The sequence below is a fragment of the Protopterus annectens genome, chromosome 4.part0 (genome assembly GCF_019279795.1).
Source record: "Protopterus annectens isolate FY-2018-M chromosome 4.part0, PAN1.0, whole genome shotgun sequence".
NCBI lineage: Eukaryota > Metazoa > Chordata > Ceratodontiformes > Protopteridae > Protopterus > Protopterus annectens.
The window spans coordinates 773,452,094-773,475,239 of NC_056733.1; the positions used below are offsets into that span (position 1 = coordinate 773,452,094).

Consider the following 23,146-nt stretch of genomic DNA (forward strand, 5'->3'; position numbering starts at 1 on the left):
TTGTGATCCTGCAGCATATGCCACTAGTAATTGCTCAGTCTTTCTGAAAGCTTTGGTTCTGTCCAAGTAGAAGCGCAGCTGTCCGTGTATGTAAAAAGAATGCAGAAGTCTCTCACCTTTATTCTGTGGGTTTGGGTAAAAGGTAGGCAAACGAATAGTTTGGTTAAGGGCCACACTGGACACTACTTTAGGCATAAATGTCAGATTTGTCCTCAGAGAAACCCTATCTGGTTGGAAAATAAAAGGTTCCACAGCCATGAGTGCCTGTAGCTCTGAGACTCATCTTCCAGAGGTTATTGCTAGGAGCAGAGCGGTTTTCCATGATAAAAATTTTATATCAGCTGTAGCGGCTGGCTCAAAGGGAGGCAGGGTGAGTTTTTCCAAGACATAATTGAGGTCCCATGCAGGTACTGGTGATCTCCTTGGAGGCCTTAAGTTTTTGGCTCCTCTGAGGTACTGCCTTAATAAAGGATGAGAAAAAATAGGTGGCTCTGTATTGAAATGAGCTGAAATGGCAGAGGCATGAATCTTAATTGATGAAAAGGATAGGCTTTTGTCCAGCATCTCAATTAAATATTGCAAAATCTGAGGAATATTTGGTACAGTCGTGTCAATCCCTTGTGCCTGGTTCCAAGCACAGAATCTCTTCCATTTTTCAGCATAAGATTTTCTGGTACTAGGCCTCCTGGCCTCCAAAATAACATCCATTACTGCTTTAGAGAGGTGTATGTTTTGAATGACTACATTATCCGCCATGCTGCCAGATTTAAGGTCTTGAGTTGGCTGTGCAGGATCTGATTGTTGTGTTGGGACAGTAAGTGAGGAATTTGAGGTAATGTCCAGGCTGGGTATCGAGACAAGTTCCTTAGGATTGGGTACCAGTGCTGGCGGGGCCAGTCTGGGGCAATCAGTATCATTTTTGGCTTCTCTTGTCTGACTTTTAGGAGTACCTTGGGGAGGACAGGCAGTGGAGGAAAGGCATATACTGTTAAGTTTTTCCAGCTGAAAGATAGAGCATCTACTTTCCATGCTTACTTGTGATACGTCCTTGTGTAGAATCTTTGTAGTTGGCAGTTGTGAGGGGAGGCAAATAGATCTATGTCCGGGCATCCCCAATTCCTTGTCACGCTGAAGACTTGCGGATCCAATTTCCACTCGTGGGGATCCATGAGGTTTCTGCTTAGTTAGTCTGCCAGAGTATTTATCTTTCCTGGCAGGAATTGTGCCTGCAGATGTACTTGGTAAGTCAATGCTGTGTCCCACAAAGCCATGGCTAATCTGCATACGGGGTAGGAATGAGTACCTCCCTGCTTGTTTTTATACCACAAGACTGTAGTACTGCTCGTCTTTATCAGTAGTTGTCCTGGATGAAGTAGATCCTTGAAGGCTGTCAGGGCATTCTGAACAGCTAGCATCTCTTTTTGGTTGATATGTAGATGCATTTGGCTTGCGGACCATGTGCCCTGAATACATCTTCCTGCCATGTAGGCCTCCCAGGCATAATCTGATGCATCTGTTGTTAATATCGGCCTGGCTGTTGGTAAAGCGAATGGCTGCCCCTTGTGGTGACAGGCCTTTGCCCACCATCGAAACTCCTGTTGCAGGCAGGAAATGAGGGTAATTATTTCCAGGCTGTGGCAATGTTGAGTCCAAACACTTTCTGGATACCACTGAAGTTTCCTCATATGCAGTCTTGCATATGGAATTAGCAGAATGCAGGATGCCATGAAGCCCAAACCTTGCAGAATATTTCTTGCAGATAACTGGGTCTTTGTTGCCAACATTTTGAAATAAATAGTCAGTTGCCTTTGTTTGTCAGGCGTGAGATAAGCCATCTGGGCAGTTGCACTTAAGCTTGCACCCAGGAATATTATCTCTTGAGAGGGTACTAATTTTGATTTCTTTTCGTTTACTGTGTACCCTAGGCATGTTAGTAATCTTTTTACAAACATCAGATGCTGTAGTAGAATGTCTTTGTTCTCTGCTTGAATAAGGCAGTCGTCCAAGTAAGGATATATTTGTATTCCTCTGTCTGCAAAATGCAATTACTGGAGCCAGGTATTTTATGAAGACCCTGGGCGCAGTACATAAGCCAAAGGGCAGTGCAGAGAATTGGTAGTGCATTGAGCCGGCTATGAATCCGAGGTATCTTCTGCATGATTGTCTGATTGGGACATGCAGGTATGCCTCTTTGAGGTCCAAAGTTACAAGCCAAGCCTTCTTGCCCAGCATGGGCAGAAGCTGTTGCAGTCTCAACATTTTGAATTTCGGAACGTCCAGAAAAGTATTTAGAATAGACAGGTCCAGAATTGGTCTCCATGCTTTGTCCTTTCTTGGTACTAAGAAAATGCTCGAGTAAAACCTTGTCCCTGCTCTTGTTGTGGCACTGGCTGAATGACCCTCATTGTCCATGAGAGATGAAACTTGTTTTTGTGCCTCTGCCCATTGATTGTGTGGCAGGTCTGGCATACCTTTTGCCTTTGGAAGGGTGTGAAAGTGGAACCTGTAGCCCTGAGAGACTATATTTAGGACACATTTGTCCTGGGTGATAGTGTGCCAATTTTGTGAAAAAAGTGCTAGCTTTCCCCTAAGGGTGCTGCCAAAAGATAAATGCTTGGCATTGGCAGAGGGAAGTCATTGGGACTGTTTCCTATATGGCTGTGATTTGTCTTCTCCGCTTTTTGAGGTAGAAACACCCCATTGTTTGGGCCTGTATAAGCCCTGGGGCTGTTGACTGCTTCTAGGGTGTCTGTATCTGCCTCTTTGTGGCCTGTTCCTGACACAGGAAAGGACCAATTCTTAGAAGGCCAGTTCCTGCTAAATCTAGGTGGCTGTACCTGTAAGAAATCCTTCACTGTCTACATAGATTTAGCTTTATCCTCCATTTTCTTCAACACCTTTTCTGCCTTAACACCAAAGTATCATACTGTAATGGAGCATCCATTAATTTTGCTTTAACATGATCAGGCAGGCAGAGTCTGTTCCTTTAACCAAGCATGTCTTCTAATAACAGAACCTGTTCCAGCGGCCCTGCAAGAGGCCTCCAGTGAATCATAACCACATTGCAAAGTATGTTTTCCCACTTGTTCAGCTGCATGCAATAAATCCTGCAATTCCTTGTTCTCAGAACATTCAGAATTTGTCAACATTTTCTGTTTTAACAGAGACATTAAGTATTGCTGATATTTAAGCATATGAAACTGACAATTTAAAGCCCTTACAGCCAAGGTAGCAAAAGTGTAAACTTTTTTCCCCCATCTGTCCAGTGCCCTAGAATTATCTGAGGGGACAGGGTTTTTTCAGTAGCAGCCTTAACCCCTCTGGGACCCTGAGAAATAGTTTATGGGTCAGCAGCAGTGTTTTTATATAGAAATTTATGAGAGTCTGGAACCCTGTAGTATCTGTCTGGCTTAACAGGTGCAGGAGGTAACCGGACTCTGAAAATACATCTACAATGTCTAGAACAGGTGGAATAACAAGAGGTCTGTGCTGAGGTAGTAGAAGAAAGTCTCTGAGCCTTTTCTTAGAATCTGAATAATCTTGGCTCTCTCAGGGGAAATGCTCCCTCATGGTATGCAGGGTTTCCCCAAATGAGTAATCCTCAGGAGGAGAAGCTGAAGGAATAGATTCTTCAGCATCAGAATACTCATAGGGAGGAATAGAGTATCCCTGTTCTGAAGAGGAGTCAGAGGAAATGGAAACCTGACCAGAGGAATCGTATTCAGTATCTTGCCTAGGCCTCATCAGGAGGGGGATGGGAAACCCTGATCAAAGTAATTAGGTCTTCGGCCATTTTGAGTATCTGTTTCTTAGGCATGGAAGTCTGTCCTGGAGAATGCTGTACTTGTCTTTAAAACTGTTTAAGTCTTTGTCTTGGATGCTGAAGTTGGCTTGATATAAAGGTGTATAGGTCTGAAAACACCCTCAGAAGCCGATGCCTGCTCAGCAGCATCGGACCCATCTGAGGGATTAGTTTCCGAAGGCCCAATACTTTGAGTATCCAGAGGCCTAGTTGTCTCCACGTAGGAGTCGGAGGTGGCCTGTGGCTCTGAGGTAGCGGGGCGTCAGGGGCTGCAAAAGCACCTCACTGAGAACCGGCGACTGGCCTAGAAGAGGCTTCGTCGGTTTTGGACATCGGATGCCTGTCCTTTTCTTTTTCCTTGCGCTTTTTATGAATTCCGGTCTGTTGTTCCGATGGAATTATATAGTTAAACCTTCAGCCAAAGTAATGAAAAGCAAAATCGTACAGACGCTTAACAGTGCGTTGGTTAAATCTAGCACAAAACTGACAACTAGCAACGTCGTGGTCAGGGCCTAAGCAAGGAATACAGTAAGAATGAAATCCTTATGAGGTATTTGCTTCCCACAAGAAATACAACTGTTAACTTTTTCTGACATCGGTCTGGAGCAAGAAAAAAGTTTCCTCAACGGGGTACTTAGCTTTATAGAAGACTTCGGATCTGAAATTCAATTTCGAAAATCTCAGGAGTAGGCCGACCGGCACTTGCGAACTGCTTTTGCTTCGGGCACCACGCGGCAAGACAGACTGAAGAAAATGGTGTCGGCTGCATATTTTATATCCCTGGCGACAGCAACCGTCGCCGGACCAGGACTTTGGAATTCAGGCCGACTGTGGGTAGCTTGCCAGCAGGATAACCCTAGTGTAATGACTGCAACAGTGAAACACGATGAACATCAGCAGTGGCAAACCCTACCCTGGCTCTAGAAAACAAAGGCAAATTATAATACTTTGTGAAAGTGTGAACAGAAGACCATGTGGCAGCCTCCAAAATGTTTTTAGTAGGGACACCCCTTAAAAAGGCTGCAGAAGTGGAAGCTGCTCTAGCTGAGTGGGTCCTAAACCCTTGAGGAGGAACCTTCTCATGAAAGGAGTAACAAAAAGTGATACAATGTGCAATCCGTTTAGAAATGGTTTGCTTAGAAATAGCCTTGCTCTGGGCTCCAGAGGCAAAACTGACCAATAACTGTGCTGATTTCCGAAGGTCTTCAGTCCTGTCCAGGTAAAACCTGAGTTGTCTGTGCACATCAAGAGAATGTAGGATCCTTTCACCTCTATTTCGAGGATTAGGAAAGAAGGTAGGAAGGTGTACAGACTGATTAAGAGTCAGACTGGAAACCACCTTTGGCGTAAAGGAGGGGTTGGTTCTTACAGAGACCCTATCTGCATGGAAAATAAGGCTCCACAGCCATCAAAGCTTGCAGCTCTGAAACCCTCCTTGCTGAATTTATCTCCATGAGGAAAGGCAGTTTTCCAAGAGAGAAACTTTAAATCTACATTGGCAGCTGGCTCAAAAGGAGGAAGAGTGAGTTTCTCTAAAACAAAATTAAGATCCCAGGCTGGAGTAGGTGCCCTTTTGGGAGGTTTTAAGTTGCAAGCACCTCTGAGAAACATTTTCAACAGGGGATGAGAAAAAATGGGTTGTTCAAAAGAACAATGAGCAGAAATGCCTGAAGCATAGATCTTGATACAGGAAAAAGAAAAAACAACCTGAAGCAAATCAGCCAGGTATTCCAGGATTAGAGGAAGGGTGGGATGAGAAGAAGATTCCCCTCTAGCCTGCATCCAATGAGCAAATCTTTCCCTTTTTGCCAGTGTAGGACTTCCTAGTGCTAGGCCTCCTGGCCTCCCTCAGCATGTCAACCACCTGCTGGGAAAAGAAAGAAGCAAAAAGAGGAGTTATACAATGAGCCATGCTGCCAAATGTAGAGACTGAAGAGGAGGATGTAGAATGCTTCCCCCTTCCTGAACCAAAAGATCTGGCTTCAGATGCAGTGGATACCAATGCTGTCTGGGCCAGCGCTGAGCTATGAGAATAGTCCTTGGTCGTTCGCCCTGATCTTCATTAATACTCTGGGAGGAAGAGGAGAGAAGGCATAAACTGACAGCAGCGTCCAAGGGAAAGACAGAGAATCCACTCTCAAGGCTCTGCTGTGATGCTGTTTGGTGCAAAAAAGAGGTAGAATATGGATGTCTGGGGAGGAGAAAAAAGATCCACCTGCGGTGTGCCCCAACACTGAATGATGCTGTAAAAGACCGCTCTGCTCAGCTGCCACTCGTGAGGATCCAGGGTTTGTCTGCTCAACTGGTCTGCCAAAACACAGCCTTCCTGAAAGAAATTGAGCTAGAAAATGCAGGCCCAGGGACATGGCTATGGACCAAAGAGTCATGCTCTGCCTGCACAGGGGGTAAAGAGGAGTCCCTCCCTGATTGTTGATGTACCACATATGACTGTGGTGTTATCTGTTCTGACGAGCAGGGTCCCTGGAGAAAGAAGATGCTTGACAGCTAGTAAGGCCTGCTGAACTGCATCAACTCCTTTAGATTTATGTGCAGGTGCATCTGCTGGGCATTCCAACGTCCCTGTATGCATATGCCATCCAGGTGTGCTCCTCAGGCGTGGTCCGTTGCATCTGTGGTAAGAACTTGAGTGGCAGGAGGTGGGCGAAAAGGCATGCCTTTGTTTTGTAGACAGGCTGTTGCCCACCATAGAAACCCTGTCTGCAGACATGGAAGCAGAGGAATCATCATATCCAGGTCCTGTGTTTGTTGACACCAAATGTTCTTGAGGTACCACTGCAATTTCCTCATATGCAGTCTTGCATATGGAATCATGGAGAATGCAAGAGGCCATGGATCCCAGAGCTTGCAGGGAAGCTGAGACAGGCTTGCCAAGTCCTTGAAGTAAACTGAAAGAGTTGTTTGCTTCTCCTGCGTGAAATATATCACATGGGTGGCTGTATACACTCACTCCAAGAAATGTTATCTCCTTGGATGGCACCATTTTTGATTTTTCCTTGTTGAGAGTGCAACCCAGGGAAGGGAGAAGTCTCTTTACGAATTCTAGATCCTTTAACAGCTGTTCCTGAGAATTTGCTTGAATCAGACAGTCATCCAGGTATGGATAAATCTGAATTTTCTTCTGCCTGCAAAAAGCAATGACTGGAGCCAGGCACTTTGTGAAAACTCTGGGAGCAGTAGATAAGCCAAAGGGCAGCGCAGAGGATTGATAATGTTGCTTGCCCACCCTGAAAAGAAGGTATTGCCTGCAGCTTTCCCTGATAGGGATGTGCAGATAAGCTTTGAAATCCAAAGTTACCAGCCAGGAATCCTTTTCTAACACTGGCAGCAACTGATGCAGAGTGAGCATTCTGAACTTTGGAATTACCAAGAAAGAGTTCAAAATGGACAGATCTAGGACAGGACGCCAGGTGCCTTCTTTTTTTGGAACTAGGAAAAGTCTGGAATAGAAACCCTGGCTTACCTGCTGAGCAGCAACTGATTCTATTGCCCCCAGAAAAAACATAGAAAGTTTATTTCTCTACTTCTGCCCTTTGGTTTGGAGGAGCATCCGGGAATCCTTTGGGAAGTGGAAAGGTGTGGAAAGAAAACTTGTGGCCTAGGGATACAGTTCTGAGTACCCATCTGTCGTCCGTGACAGTGGCCCAGACATTTGCTAAAAGGGCCAACCTAGCCCCTAAAGGACTCTCCAGGCATGCAAAAACAGACAGAAGTTGGATAACGTCATTGAGAGTGTTTTGATTGAGATGCAGGCTTAGAACTTCCCGCCTTGGAAGTGGAAGCCTGCCAACACTTAGACCTTTGAAGGGTAGCCGCCTGCCCTCTAGAAGATTTGTAACCTCTAGTCCTCGAACGGTTCTGTCTGCTGGTATCATGAAACGTTCAACTCAGATAGTTTGCATAGACTTGGCCTTATCCTCCATCTTCTTGAGCACTTCCTCTGCTTTGCTGCCAAAAAGACTGTCCTTATGCAAAGGTACATCTAACAGCTTAACCTTGACAGGTTATGAAAGGGGCTGTTCCCTGAGACAAGCGTGCCTTCTAATAACAGATCCAGTAGCTGTAGCCCTGCAGGAGGCTTCTAGAATGTCAAAACCACAATGTAAAGAATGTTTATTGACAAGACTGGCAGAATTCAGCAAATCCTGCATATCCTTACTCTCTGCCAAAAGAGGCACACTTGCTATCCTAGACTTAATAGCCTCCAAGGTGTGTTGTTGGTACTTCAGCATATGAAAAAGACAATTAGTAGACCTAATAGCAAGAGTGGCAGAGGTATAAACGTTTTTACCCCACCTATCTAGGTTCCTAGATTCCCTGTCAGGACGACTTTAGGGCCTTGAGCAATTACCTCAGGATCAGCCAAAGGATTCCTGGAAAGAAACAGATGAGAATCAGGGACTCTTATAGTACCCGTCAGGTTTCCTGGGAACAAGAGGAACCGAATTTGAAGTTAAGGAATTTTCCAGGAAAACATCATCAACCACTTCCAACACTGGGGGAATAGCCAGAGGCTTGTGCTGAGGTAAATCCAAAAACTCCCTCATCCTTTTCTTAGATTGGGGATAGTCCTGACTTTCCCATTTAAAATGCTCCCTGAGAGTATTCAAAGCATCACCAAAAAAGAAATCCTCTGGGGGAGAGGCAGAAGGGATGGACTCCTCTGCATATGAATCCTCAAAAGGAGAAAAAGCCTGTGACACTTCCTCTTCATCAGCAGAAATGCTAGAAGAATCAGAGCCAGAAAAAGACAAAACCTCAGGAGAAACATCTCTGCTCCTTTTAGGAGGAGGAGGCTGTGAACCTCTAATAAGAGTCAAAAGATCATTAGCCATTTTCACCATCAGGGATTGAGGGGAACGTGAAGAAACTGGAGCCTGCTTTTTCACAGGCTTATACCTGGAAGATTTACCTGCAAGACTAAAGGACTCAAGAGGCCTGGCAACCACTGAAGTCGCAGAAGAGGTAGTCGGTAAAAGCTTGCTTTCTGAACGAAGAAGAGAGGCCTCAGACACCAGCGTCAGTTTAGCAGCTCCGGATCCAGCTGAAGAGGCGAGAGATCAGAAGGCAAAATGGAGGCCGAAGGACTGGGGGACTCAAATGGTCTCAACCGAGGCCTGTGGTTGAAAATCCGCAGACTGCAGGGGCTGCAAAGGTGCCACACTGGCTACCGCATGACTGACGACCATCCTATCATCATCATCCGAGGACTTAACCTTCTGAAGCCTGTCGCAGTCCTTATCATTACGTTTCTTGGGTATATCCGAAGCCTGAAGACCAGCGGATGCCATACCGACAAACTTAGGCCAAACTCCAAAATGTTTAGCTAAAAGCTTAGCCTGACGACGAATAGTACGCGGATTAAAGAAGGCACAGAGATCACAATTAGGAAAGTCATGGTCAAGGCCTAAACAAATACAATGGGAATGAAAATCTCTATGGGGAATCTGCTTTCCACAGGTAAGACAATTCTTAACCTTTTCTGACATTCGTTAAGGCAAGAAAAGAGGATCCTCAATGGGGTACTTAGCTGTAGTAGACTTCAAATTTGTAGTTGGAAATGAAAAAGGTAAACTGCCGACCGGCACTCGTGCAAGAAATACTTTTGCTTCGGGCTCTGCGGCAAGGAAGACTGAGGAAGTGACGTCGGCTGCCTCCTTTTGTATCGGACGTCCTGACGTCCTTTACAACAGACAGCAGAAATCATTTACTTACCTTTGGTATACTGGCCGACCGATGGCTACCAGGAGCCAGATAACCCATTGGTTAGAACTGCAACAGTGAAACACTAACATCTGCTTCGGGCACTGCACGGCAAGAAAGACTGATGTAATGGCGTCAGCTGCATGTTTTATACCCCTGACGACCTGAAGTCATGGAAGAAGTGACAGCATCTGACCCAGAAATCTAAAGACTCTGGTATTCAAGCCGGCTGAGGGTGACCTCCAGGCAGATAAACCCAAATGTGATGACTGCAACAGTGAAACACGAAGAACATAAGCAGGCTGATTATGTGGGTCAGCCAGACCCGATCCACATTCTTAGTGTAGTTAGTCATCATGATGCACTTAATTACAGCAGGAATGGATTAAAATACCTGATAAGGGATTCTGAAGAATTAGCAACACAGAAAAAGATGGACAAACAGACCACAGTCCAGGAAAGTTACAAAACCAAGAAAATACTGAAAAACAAGCATCTATATATTTCATGAAGACACCACTTCTGCTCAACTCAAATGTTATGCTTCTTGAAGTGTAAATTGGAAGGTTACCCACCTGCTGGATATGAGCATTGTTAGGACCAGCAATAAATTCTTCCAGCTCCGATAGTCTGTTGGTCTTTGCTAAAGCAAAAATCAGCTCTGTTTCCACATAGGATTCCCTTGCCTTTTTCCTGGCCATTTGAAGGAATTTAACCAAATCTTCCCAGCTGTCTATAAAGCCAAACAAAATTCAGAGGTAAGCAATGTCATGCAGCGCCCAGAGTTTTCATTATTTTATCCTGAACACCTAAAATGTGCACACTGTAATTTAAATAAAAGAAACAGATGCATCAAAATAAGCTTTGACACAAACTTTAAAGGGGCAAAAACTTCACACAACTCTGGAGGTTAGCAGCAGGCCTTCCCAGGTCCCATGCTGTTGATTACATGTAGTGCAGCTTTGTGTGTTTTAAAAGAACTCTTATCTGCTGTCAACTTAAGTTACTCAAAAATACATTACAAAAAATTACATTCAGTGCCTTTACTCCAGCTGAAGATTTTTCTCCATTTTTATTAAACTGAAAGTTATGTGCTTACCATAATTCTACATGAGGACTAGAGGCCAGCAGGACTCTGGCCGTTTGGAACCCAAAACTTTTCACGGCCAAGCACTCTTCCCTTCCTTTACCAAAAATTTAGTGCCTGGAAACAAAAAACTCCTCCCAGATCTCCGATAGCCCATGGAAAGCACAACACAGAACTCAACAGGAGGAAAAAAACTTAGCCAGAAGGCAGAAAAAAGGAGGGATAGGTCATGGAGGAAGACGGACTTTATTCCTACACATCAATAGCAAGCACATAACTTCAGTATGTGAGAGGACTCTATCCATCTTCCAATACCTATGCAAAAAAACTAATATTAGCTATTGAATGGGACTACAAACAAGGAAATATCTCCAAAAGACAAACAGGACTAACTAGCCCTTAAAATATTTCACAAGTACAGCGTAGATCTGAAAGAAAGCATGAAGAACAGACTAGATGAAAGGCAGAGATAGCTCAATCCATCTTCTACGAAAAGGTATGAGGGCAGCCAAGAAAAAAAGCCACATACTAAGATAGCAAACAAGAATTTTTATAAAGGTAAAACTTGCAAAACAGCCTACAAGTAGACAAGGTTATCTATCCAATAGCCTACAGGAAAACACAGGCAATAACATACATGTGACAAAGGGGGGACAGGCAGAGAATGGCAAATCCTTTCACCAGGAACAAGATTCAAGCCCTGTGGCAAGTAAATACTTACTGCTATATACCACTGTTTTCTATACTAGTTAAAAAAAATACTGCATGCCAACATCACTTTCTTTACATCCTCCTCCAGTATTGCCCAGGCTGAGACTGAAATAGGCTGAGACTGAAATAGGTTACTTGTGACAACTGCTCTGTCCTTGCATCCTCCTCCAGTATTGCCCAGGCTGAGACTGAAATTGGTCATTTGTAACTACTGCTTTACCCTGGTTAACAAATTTTAGATGAAATAAGTCCTCAGAAGAGGCTTGACTAGAAGCAATAGTCCCCCCCCCCCCAAAAAAAAAGAGCAGTAAGTTATTAGAAGAAAACTGACTAAAAAGAAGTTATGTACTTACCATAACACGTACCATGTTTGTAGTCCATCTCGCTTACATTCTTGCTGGATGGTTTCGGAGCAGATTCTCAGCTCTGACTCAGCCGATACTAAAGCTCGAGAGCTTTTACTGGCTCAAGGCTAGCCCCTATCCCATGGTGCCTCACGGCAATTCCCCAGATCTTGTTTCCAAAAAAGTAAATAGGTACATAATAGTCAGTAAACTATCAATAACTCTGCACATACAGACAGAACACTGTGTATTACTATCCATGCCAGGTGAAAGGACAACTACAACCAGGCCAGACAGCATAATGTATAGTCCACCAGTTCCTCCGAGAAACAGGAAGGGGGAAGGAAGGTTGGACACAAGAATGCAGGCGAAATGGACTACAAACATGTAAAGTTATGGTAAGTACATAACTCCTGTATGTTATTTAGTCCTATCTCGCCATAATTCTTACTGGATGGGACAGCGTCCCTAGCACCTTTATCCCGGGTGGCTCAAGCAAAGAGACTTTTCAGCACAGTGGACCCAAAGGACGACTTGCCCCAGGAGGCCAAATCCAATTTGTAATGAGTGACAAAGGTATGAGGTATTGCCCAAGTAGCTGCTGCACAAATAGTATCAATTGGGAGCCTAGAACTAAAGGCATACGAGGTTGATACTGCTCTTGTTGAATGGCCTTTTACTTTGTTTGGTAACTGTTTGCCAGCAGCTTTGTAAGCAAATGAAATGCATTCTGAAAGCCATTTAGAAAGGGTAACCTTAGAAACAGGCAAGCCTTTATTTTTGTTGGAAAAGGAAACACGTAATTGGTCTGATTTTCTAAATTCTTTAGTCCTGTGCGGTAAAACCTGAGAATTCTGTGCATGTCCAATTGGGTAGTCTGTATTCTGATTTATTAGTATGATTTGGAAAGAAAACTGGTAGTTTTTGATAGTTGTGTTGAGATTATGCTCAGAACATACCTTAGGAAGTGGCCTGTACTTTGCCTCTTTTCAGCAAGAATCTGACTTGGTCGTGTAATGATTCTATCCTTTCTGGTGTCAGTTTTGCTGTCAAGGTTGTTGAATCTAAGAATACAATGTACTGCGATGGAGATGAGGCTGATTTTTTTTAGGTTTATTGCAATGCCTAATCTGGCGCACAAGGATAGTGTCTCGTCTCTGGTTCTGATTAGTTGGTGCTTGTCTAGGTATGGAAACACCTGGAATCCTTGACGTCTCAGGTGAGCCGTTACCACTGCCATGCATTTGGTGAACACTCTGGGGGCTGTAGTGAGACCAAAGGGCTGTGTTCGAAATTGAAAATGACTGGCTCACAGCCGAAAGCTAGGTGCCTTCTGGAGCGCCTGTCCATTTTGAAGTGGTAGTACACATCCTGAAGATCTATTGAACACAACCAATTGTCTTTCCCGATAAAGGGAAATATCGACTGCAGAGTGATCATTCGGAACCTTGATTTCTTTACAGACTTGAGTTTGCAGAGATCTAGAACTGATCTCAGGTCCAGTGTCTTTTTTGGAACTAAAAAGAATTGAGAGTAAGTTCCGGATCCTATTTGCTCTGTGGGGGAATTCTTGGATGACTTTTTTTGCAGCAATGAGATGACCTCTGATGTTGCACGGTCTAGTTGAATGGGTGGCACGTCTGGCAGAGACCTGCTTACCGGGAGATCGGAAACAAAGGGAATCAGGTAACCTCTGGATATTATGGTTTGTACCCAATGAACTTGGGAAATGTTTAGCCAGGCTCTTGGGTACAGTGAAAGATGACCCCCGACTGCCTCCAGAGATGGACAGTCTGGCAAACCCCTCAGGGGCGATGGAAGGGACGATCAGAGAAAGTTTCTCCATCTCCCTGATGTTGTGGACCTCCTCTGCAGTGAGGACGGCGTCTTCCGTTATATCCTCCCCCTCTGCCTCTAGGGGGGGGTGGGGGTTTGACCTTGTGCCGGAGGGAAACCTTTTTGAGATTTACGGAACCACGTTTTCCATCCTGTTTGACCCTTGGGATAGGGTCTAGAAGGAAGGGAGAGACGGTCTCCGACAGCAGATAAGGTTTTTCCTTCCTGGACGCACCTGGTCAAAGTCTCTTTTACCTGCAGTCCAAAAAGAGTTGAACCATCAAAGGGGACGTTGGTAAAAGACTTTAAAGGATTCTGCGAAGTTACATAGACTCATCTAGTAACATCTCCTAAGAGAAATTCCTGCTGCGGCTGCCCTGCTTGCTCCGTCTGCTGCATAGGAAATCAGCCTTATGGAGGAGTTAGCTATCGATGTAAGGGTGGAGAGCTCCGCAGACACCTTATCCGTGGATCCCAAAGCTACTGAACCCTGAAGGGTCTCTCCCAACTCCTTCAGGAGATCCCTTTCAAGTCTAGTAAAATGGGACAGGTAATTCAGCAATCTTAAGGTAAATGCCGCTGAAGAGAAGGTACGCTTTCCATACCTATCCATCATCCTGGACTCATTAGGAGGATAGATATTAGAAGAAGTCTCTGACAACTCCTTTTTCGTGGCCGCTGCTACCACCACAGCATCAACAGGAACTCCCTTAGAAACAAAGGACTTCTCTTCCAGAGCAGTCAGATTTGTTTGGCCTACTCGGGACAGGCTCCACTGAATCCGGGCAGGTCCAGGCTTTCCAGGATATGACCCCCAAGAGCTGGCCATAAGGCGGTGTCAGCCAGGATGTGGAAGGTCGGGAACCAAAGGTCTCAAGATACACTGATTCGTCATCAATAGGGTTAGCGGGTTAGGGTAGAGCTTAATTTGAACTAGAGAGAGCATTTATATATTTAAAAAAAAATACAGTAGCCCATTTGTTCTACAATGCCTTACATCAAAACCATTAAACATTGAAATGCATTTCACTGAAAATGTCACACATTAAATACATTTCCAAAAGTTTTTGCAGGGGTGCAGAACAGTTATGAATCAAATAGGTTTACATGCGCCTTTTTTTTTCCAATGCATTTTATATCAAATGAAATGTAACCACAGCAATACACTTCCTATATGCAGTTCTTTCCTGCAAACATTTAATAAAATTTTATTGAACACGAAATCAACATTCCCTTAACATTTTGTTTCACAGTTCTTTCCTGCAAACATTTAATAAAACTTTACTGAACATGAAATCAACATTCTCTTAACATTTTGATTCAGTTTTATTCACAACTTCTAACATTTTAGTCTTGCCTTTTACCTGCCAGAATTTCTCATATTTTGCATGTGATGTTCCCATAACTGACATTTGATTAAATACAATTAGCACCCTCACATTCAAATATCTCATCTCCTTTCCTTCCTTTTTTTCAGAATATTCAAATAAAGCTCCTTATGTTAGTTTAGATTCTGCCTTCTGTTTTCTTGTAACTGCTTTTTTGTCTGCCAGCATCAGAAAACTCAGAGCCTTACTGTCCTCTGGCACTTCTAATCTTATGTTCTAAATGAAGTATATAATTTCCTTACATGTCCACACACTTAACTGTGCAAGAACATTTTGTATAGATTTTTTTTAAATCAGTGAAGTCAGAACAACCTCAAAAATATTTTCCCAGTTTTCTTGCTTACCATGTCAACATCTACTCCCATTTCAGGAGAGGTTTTAGGAAGACTACCTGAGGTGTAAAATACCCGTGAAGACTTTGCCAGGTTAATATTCTAAACAGTCCAGGTTCTGCTGCATACTAAGGTACCCTGCAGATTTCTTCTTTGCTCTTTTGTAATTCACTTTTCCCAGTCTAAATCTTCTGATTTTTGTAGTTATCTTGGGGTATTCTGTATGCTCCAACGATTATTCGCAGCTCTACTATAAATTTTAAAAGTGCCAGAATTTTACTCTGCAACTCTCCCTTGTCTGTTTGATTGGTTTGTACTCTATCAAACACTTGACATGTTAAGCAGATTCTAGCATACAACTTAAAACTGATGTTAATATATTTCCCAATCTATTACCTTTCCCATCTCTTTTGGTTCATCTGCTTCCAATATCTTGGCTCTTTATTTGCATCACCAATAGGACCTAGCCTGATGGCTTTCCTACCTGCAACCAAGTCACCTGCTGGTTACATAGGGACAGGAGACCAGCATTCTTGGGGAAGGCAACAGCTCTCCTGCCATGGAAAGTCCAATGAGCCCACTCACTCACAGCAGCAAGAGTCGCATGAGTAGGGAGCAGGGCAGCTTATCTTTTCTGCAGAGCAACCTATCCTTCATCTTAGCAGATATCATCTGCAGCATGCTGCCATTGCAAAGGAATGTGCTTCCACATGCTAAATCCTTGCAATACACATCTTGCACAATGGAACCTTGTGTTTCCTACGCCCATGTTCCTGCCAGGTGTCAATCAAGTGACAAGCCAACACATTTTCCTCCCTCAGGATGGGTGAGCTGGCAACAGTCACTTACTCCCAACCCTCTTCAGCCAGCTCCTACTCACACCCAAGTCCATGTATATATAATACTAGATAGACAAACATTTTTCTCACTGCTTGCCATCTTACTGACCAAACCCACAGTCATTTAGTCTGTTAACTTTTTAACTATCTTTTGTTTAACTTCCTCCCACATATCTTTTAGCTGCCAATGTGTTTTGTTTGGTCAACATAATTGCTGTGCTTCCATAAATATGGATACTGCAGGATTAACTAATGGGTAAGTGCGCAATTCACTGCTATCCTTTTTGTTTTAACTTAAAACCCAGAGCAACTGCAACTGGGTCAATATATTTAGAAAAAAGGATATCCTGTTCAGATTTTGTCAAGTACAACACAATGTCATCTGCAAACAATTCCCGTTTCCATCAAGGCAATCCATATAACAGTTGTAACCCTGAATTTGTGAACCTCTTGCATTCATAGCCAACTCCTCCAGATACTGCTCAAAAATGGGATCAGCAGGCATCCCTACATGGCTCTCTTGCTCAAAAGCAATCTGAAGGAGCCCCCCACCGCCCCTACACACACACTTCAGTTGTACCACTGATCTTTCATATATTTTCAGTACACTTTTTTTTTGTGGGGGGGGGGGGGGGGGCTGGGGGAGGAGTCCAAATCCCACCACTTCTCTGCTCATAATTTGACACAGTCTGTTGGGACGATTTGTCTGCATCTAGACTTAGCAGTTGTGGTACATTACTGACCTCTGGTTCCTTATTTAACTGATCCACATCCATCAGTCTTGGTAAACATTTTGACATACTCAGCCAATATTGCCGTAAACATTCTGTAATCATCGTTTAATAATCAAAACTGATCTACTATTAAAGAGAGTCTTGTTGGGTCTCCACCCACCTTTAGTAACACTGCCACCACTGTACTTCTGAGTTTAGGCACTTTCCCAGCATTCAAAATACTGATTAACACGTTAGATCCTTATTAGGTTCTGCCCACACAGCTTCAAGATACCCATAAAGATGTCATCTCTTCCAGGACATTTTCCTGTTGACTGGATATGAATCCCTCTTACTGCATCCCTATCTGTGCAATTAAGTGTCCTGACTCCTTATCCCTTATTACTGACAAATTCAGTTGTCTCAAATGTTTCTAATTGTTCCTTGCACTAAGTTACCAGGTCCTGAGTAGAAAAACTGCAAGGAACCACCACGATGTAAAAACGATAATTTATTTTAACAAGGAGAACAAGCGCTTTCACGCACCACCTTGGTGCGCTTCATCAGGTTACAATTAAATTTAAAACTTCTGTCCTTATATACAAAGTCATTCACTAATCATTCAATCAGGAGCGTCAATTAAGACAATCTAATGAATTATTTTAAAAGGGGAACGGCATCTCACTATAGCTGCAACATTCTGAGCAAATATGCAGTCTATGAAACTTATTATAATATACCTGACTATATACAAAAATACAAAATCAATTTAAACCATAAACGAAACTATTATTAAAACCTATAATATTTAATTTAGACATCATCTGTATTTCCATACCCTACCTTTATATATAAACAAGCTTAACCAAATCACATGTTAGTTTGAGTAATGACAAACTATCAAACATCGTATATAAAAAAATCAATTCCCATATGTTGACATACCTTAGTGTGTCAAAATATAAAACACTGATGAATATATACAAAGTTGTGTATTAAACACACAGGATATATACATGACAAATAGCATAGCACAAACCCTAAAAATGCTGATTTGGTTAGTCTAAACACTAACCTAATTAGAAATATTGATGCACTACATAACACCTCACTAAATAACTGTTAATAAAACAATATATAAAAATCAAATATCAATCCATCACTAATAAATAAAATCTTTAAATAAACTCAAAATACTTATATGAAACTCTATGCTTCATATTCATTTGTAAAAATATAATCTTAATCAAAATATGATAAATTAATCAATGACCAGAACGAAATAAATTAATATGACTAACAAGACCACTATGTGTGCAAGCTATAAGCACAGTAAAGAGCAGGATGGAACTGGGTGAAGATTTCTTCATCCATTCCCTAATAGAGCCGGTCGAATACTAAGTGTTGAGTTTAGACCGGGTTCTATATGGGCTCTAAAGTTTAATATCCATCTTAACTCATATAATTCAAGAGTACCTATTAAATCACCCTCTCTTTTATTCTTATGTACCATTTGGATCACTCTAAATTTGAAAACATGCTGGAGGAACTGCTGGCAATGTTTAGCCAGCGCAATGGTAGTATTTCCCTTCCTAATGTCATATACGTGATTGTACACACGATCTTTAAGCCTTCGTGAAGTCATACCCACGTAGTATGCTTCACATGAGTCACATGTGGCTAAGTATATGACATTATTTGTATCACAAGTGGCATAGAGTGTCGGCTTAAAAACTATGTTAACACCCGGGACCTCAAATATTTGAGTCTTGGATATATATTTACATATACTACATTTTGTGCAAGGGTATGTACCCTTCTTATACCTTACTCTGATATCCAATTGCTGAGATTTCATTTTTTCATTGCAAAGTAATCTCTTAAGGTTTAAGCTATTACTAAACCTGAATACTGGTTTGCCCCCCACTATTTGTGACAAATTCGAGTCAAGAAGCAGGATCTTCCAGTTGTTCCGTATAATATTCATGATGTGATCTACATCATTCGTATATTTAATACCAAAAGGTAATACCATCTTATTCCTTCCAGAGCAGTATTTAAAACCTCCTTTTTCCTATAGGTGGGGGTCTCTAATGCAGTCAAAGTTAAATCATTCACTAGGGTAAAAGGATAACCCCTATCAACAAAACAGCTTTTTTGAAAATCTACTAGGCTGAGCATATCCACATGTTTACTACAAAGCCTTGAGATTCTAACTATTTGACCTTTTATTACATTTCGAAAAATATAGCGGGGGTGCATGCTGTCAAAATGAAGGATGCCATTCCTCCAGCATGGCTTCCTGTATAGCAATGTAGTGATTTTATTATTAACATCCTTAGTAAGTGTGATATCCAAAAAATTCGCACTATGGAACGAATACTCAAAAGTAAATTTCAGAAATGAGGTGGTGGATTCCATGTATGCTACAAACTCATGCAGCGAATCTTCATCACTGTTCCAAAACAAAAGGATGTCGTCCACAAAACGCCTGTATAAAATGATATTCTTAAATCTCTCATTACCAAAAATAAACCTCCTTTCCCACTGATAAATGACCAAGTTTGCATATGCATTTGCACAGGGAGTGCCCATGGCCACTCCCCATGTTTGTGCATATATTTGATCACGAAACAAAAAGATGTTATTATTTAATACCATATCCAGCAGGTTGCAAACTAACATTTGATCATTATTATCCATAGTACCATGTGTATGCAGGCATTCCCTTATAGCCTCAAGGCCAAAATCATTAGGGATGCTTGTAAACAGATTTTTGATATCTAATGTTACCATCAGTGTATTCCTATATATGTATTTGCATAAAGAATCTTGTTTTAAGTCTTGTATCAACCCATAAGAGTCTTTCAAGATTGTTGGAACCAAATTCACCAACGGACCTAATTTGGACTGTATAAATACCGAGGCATTCTCTGTCACCCAATGCCTGCCAGATACTATGGGGCATAGAGGAGGTGGATGTAACCCTTTATGCATTTTTGGGAGTCCCTTGATTATGGGTATTAAGGGAGAGTCTATTAATAAAAAATCATACAGGCATTTATCTATACTTCTGCTCATTAGCAAATCATAAACAGTATCATGCACTCCCCTCACTAGAGATTCCACTTGCTTTTTGTCTATTAGCTTATAAGCTGAATCATTGCTTAGCATTTCACACATTAACTCCACATATAGGGAGGTGTCCATAGCAACCACCCCTCCTCCTTTGTCCGCTGGTTTAAATACAATCTCATCATTATCACGAAGTTTATCAAGGCAGCATTTCTGTGAACCACTTAGATTAACATAAATGCCTTTATGCTTTTTCTCTTTATAATATATATAAAAGTCATGCTCACATGAGCGCAGAAAACACTCTACCATATTAGGCATAGGTGGCATAAATAAACTTTTCCTTTTACAAACTTGTGATTCATAAGCTAACTCATTATTCGTGAAATCTGAGAACAGTACCTTGAGTGATAGCTTCCTCGCAAAAAGGCGAAGCGCTATCAGGGTTTCAGAGAGCTCACTTCCTCTGGAAGGAATAAATGATAGACCTTTGATGAGAAGGGATTGTTCATCAGCTGTAAATTCTCTGGAGGTAAGGTTAAAAAACAAAGTATTCAGTTCCTTGTCTTTTCTCCTTGGTTCCGGTGTTTCTCCCGAAAATTTCCTCTTGCCTCTGCTTGTCGAGCGCGCAGGCGCTCTGCTTTTGTAAGGGAGCGGGAGGTTTAAAGGAAGAACAGATGTTGTTAAATCAGTAACTATGTTGCCATTGAACTTCGGTCTTGCTCCTAGCACTTCATTGATTTTTAAACCCTGTTGATTGCATGGAAGAGAGACATTGGTAGAGGGTAGTTCTCTGTTTACTGCATCTCCCATAAGCTCTTTAATTACGGAAAGTTCATCCGATGTGTCAACATGAGTTATCAACTCTGACGTATTCATTTGAGAAGCACTAGTTATGTTAACAGGTTCAGCTTCATTTCTGTTGACCCTCGGCCATACAAAAATACGGCCCAATTGAAAGTCCTGGCAATCCAGCTTCAACTTTTTAAGCTTGATTTGCTCAAGTCTATTACTGTACTGTGTGAGCTGCCTAAGCATGTTAAGTTTAGAAACACACAGTTCACTTTTGTAATTTGATGTTAAACATTTATGCTCACCCTCCACCTTGGCAATCAAGTCTGCTTCAATAGGAGAGAAATACTCGATTAATAAATTAATATACTTGGCACCAAGTCAATATTCAGCTGCTGCCATCTTCGCAGTAGTTCTGGGTGGCTGTCCCCATAGCTTGGCATACACAGGACTCGCATGCCACGTGGCACCACCTTAAAATGCAAACAAGCCTCCATGTGTCTTCTCTGCCATATGAGCCGATGAAGCTTGTACAAATCATTTTCCAAGGTTCTCAGTGACCCATAAAAATCCTCTAGGTTCTCAGTGTCTTGCATTACAACATGTGGAGCGTTGCATTTGATATCAAAATTAAGCAAAGGATTTTCCTGCTGGTGAAACAAGATGTTCCAGTCCTCGGTACCGCTTGTACCTACCGGATTATAGTCAAGCTCTATGTTAAGAGAATCCATCGTGTGCTGGTCAAAAAAGCAAACAAACAGTAGAAGTAGCAGCAATAAGCAGAAAATGACCATCCAAAGGTTCCTTCCAACGCCAAATAATGAATGAGTAGAAAAACTGCAAGGAACCACCACGATGTAAAAATGATAATTTATTTTAACAAGGAGAACAAGCGCTTTCACGCACCACCTTGGTGCGCTTCATCAGGTTACAATTAAATTTAAAACTTCTGTCCTTATATACAAAGTCATTCACCAATCATTCAATCAGGAGCGTCAATTAAGACAATCTAATGAATTATTTTAAAAGGGGAACGGCATCTCACTATAGCTGCAACATTCTGAGCAAATATGCAGTCTATGAAACTTATTATAATATACTTGACTATATACAAAAATACAAAATCAATTTAAACCATAAACGAAACTATTATTAAAACCTATAATATTTAATTTAGACATCATCTGTATTTCCATGCCCTACCTTTATATATAAACAGGCTTAACCAAATCACATGTTAGTTTGAGTAATGACAAACTATCAAACATCGTATATAAAAAATCAATTCCCATATGTTGACATACCTTAGTGTGTCAAAATATAAAACACTGATGAATATATACAAAGTTACCAGGTCCTCTGATTTATACAGGATTTCATTACACCTCCTGAATATCTTCAATACTTCTGGGTCCCTAGACATTTTCCTTACCCTACAATCTTACGTTTAGATGTCTTAGCTGTCTATTTTCTGTTGCCCATGCTTTCAGCTAATACATTTTGTGATTTCAGTTTACTGTCAAAATACATTTGCTTAATTACTACCGCACTCCAGTTTGTCTAAATGTTCATTAATCTTTTCTTTGGTTAAATATATCTGTTCTTCTGTTGAGTTTCCCTTTACTATTCTGCAACTTCCTTACCTGTACAAGCACCACTTAAGCAATTTACCATGCCCCGTGTTTTTAGCATTTCTATGTTTTAGGACTCAAATTCCATCTCATCCCAGACATGAACTAAACCTTCTAACTTAACTTTTACCTTCCATAAAAGGTCTTGTAGCTTTGTCTGTTATTTACTCCCTAAAAGGTTTTATTTTTAGTAAGCATACAGAAAAGGTCTTTCCTTCATTCCTCTCTCTCCTCAAATTAGTCAGTATGGGAGCATAATCTGACAGACAGTAGAGTCTTGAACATTTAAATTATATAATGTGTGCCTGTGATATACAACTTCTATTCAATATTGCCAAACTACTGTGCCTTGTGGAAAAGTATGCATACTCACTCTAGTCAATTTTGTTAGACTTCCTCCGTATTAAATCATATGCCTAAGAATCTTCCTTCTTTAGTTCTAATCCTTCACCACCCAATACATTCCTTTAGCCAAAGACCATGTTTCAGCCTTACTTCAGCACCATATAAATAGTATGCTTTGTCAGTAACTTGAATCTTATTTGACCTGATATATTTAGGATTCCACTAATTTTGAGCACTTCAATACTCTGTGGATGTATTTTTTCTTCAATGAGTCAGAAATCATTTCTTCGACAATGGCTGTAACCTGGTCAGCTTCCTGATAATTAGCCAGAAGGTTCTTCACACTCGCAGCATTTTTGAAGGAAATTTGTTTTTCTACTCCCCATGATGGCTCAACAGCCAGCTCCAGTACTAGCACCCAATTGGCTTGTTCGTTCCATGATCTGGGAATTGGGTATTCCCAGGCTAGGCAAGAGCCCTATTGCCCATTTGTTCCTTCCTGTGAATACCAGCTGACCACCTGTTTCTCA

At 41.8% G+C, this 23,146-nt stretch overlaps 1 protein-coding gene across 5 annotated transcripts in view; it reads right to left on the reverse strand.

Annotated features, from left to right (window-relative positions):
• The window catches only part of LOC122799579 (clathrin heavy chain 1-like), a 1,937,764-nt gene that overhangs the window by 735,527 nt on the left and 1,179,091 nt on the right, over positions 1–23,146 (reverse strand). For all 5 annotated transcript variants that reach the window (XM_044068726.1, XM_044068727.1, XM_044068725.1 and 2 more), the window contains one exon: positions 10,099–10,256. In XM_044068726.1, the coding sequence (XP_043924661.1) occupies positions 10,099–10,256 (158 nt within the window). The remainder of the gene's footprint in view (positions 1–10,098; positions 10,257–23,146) is intronic.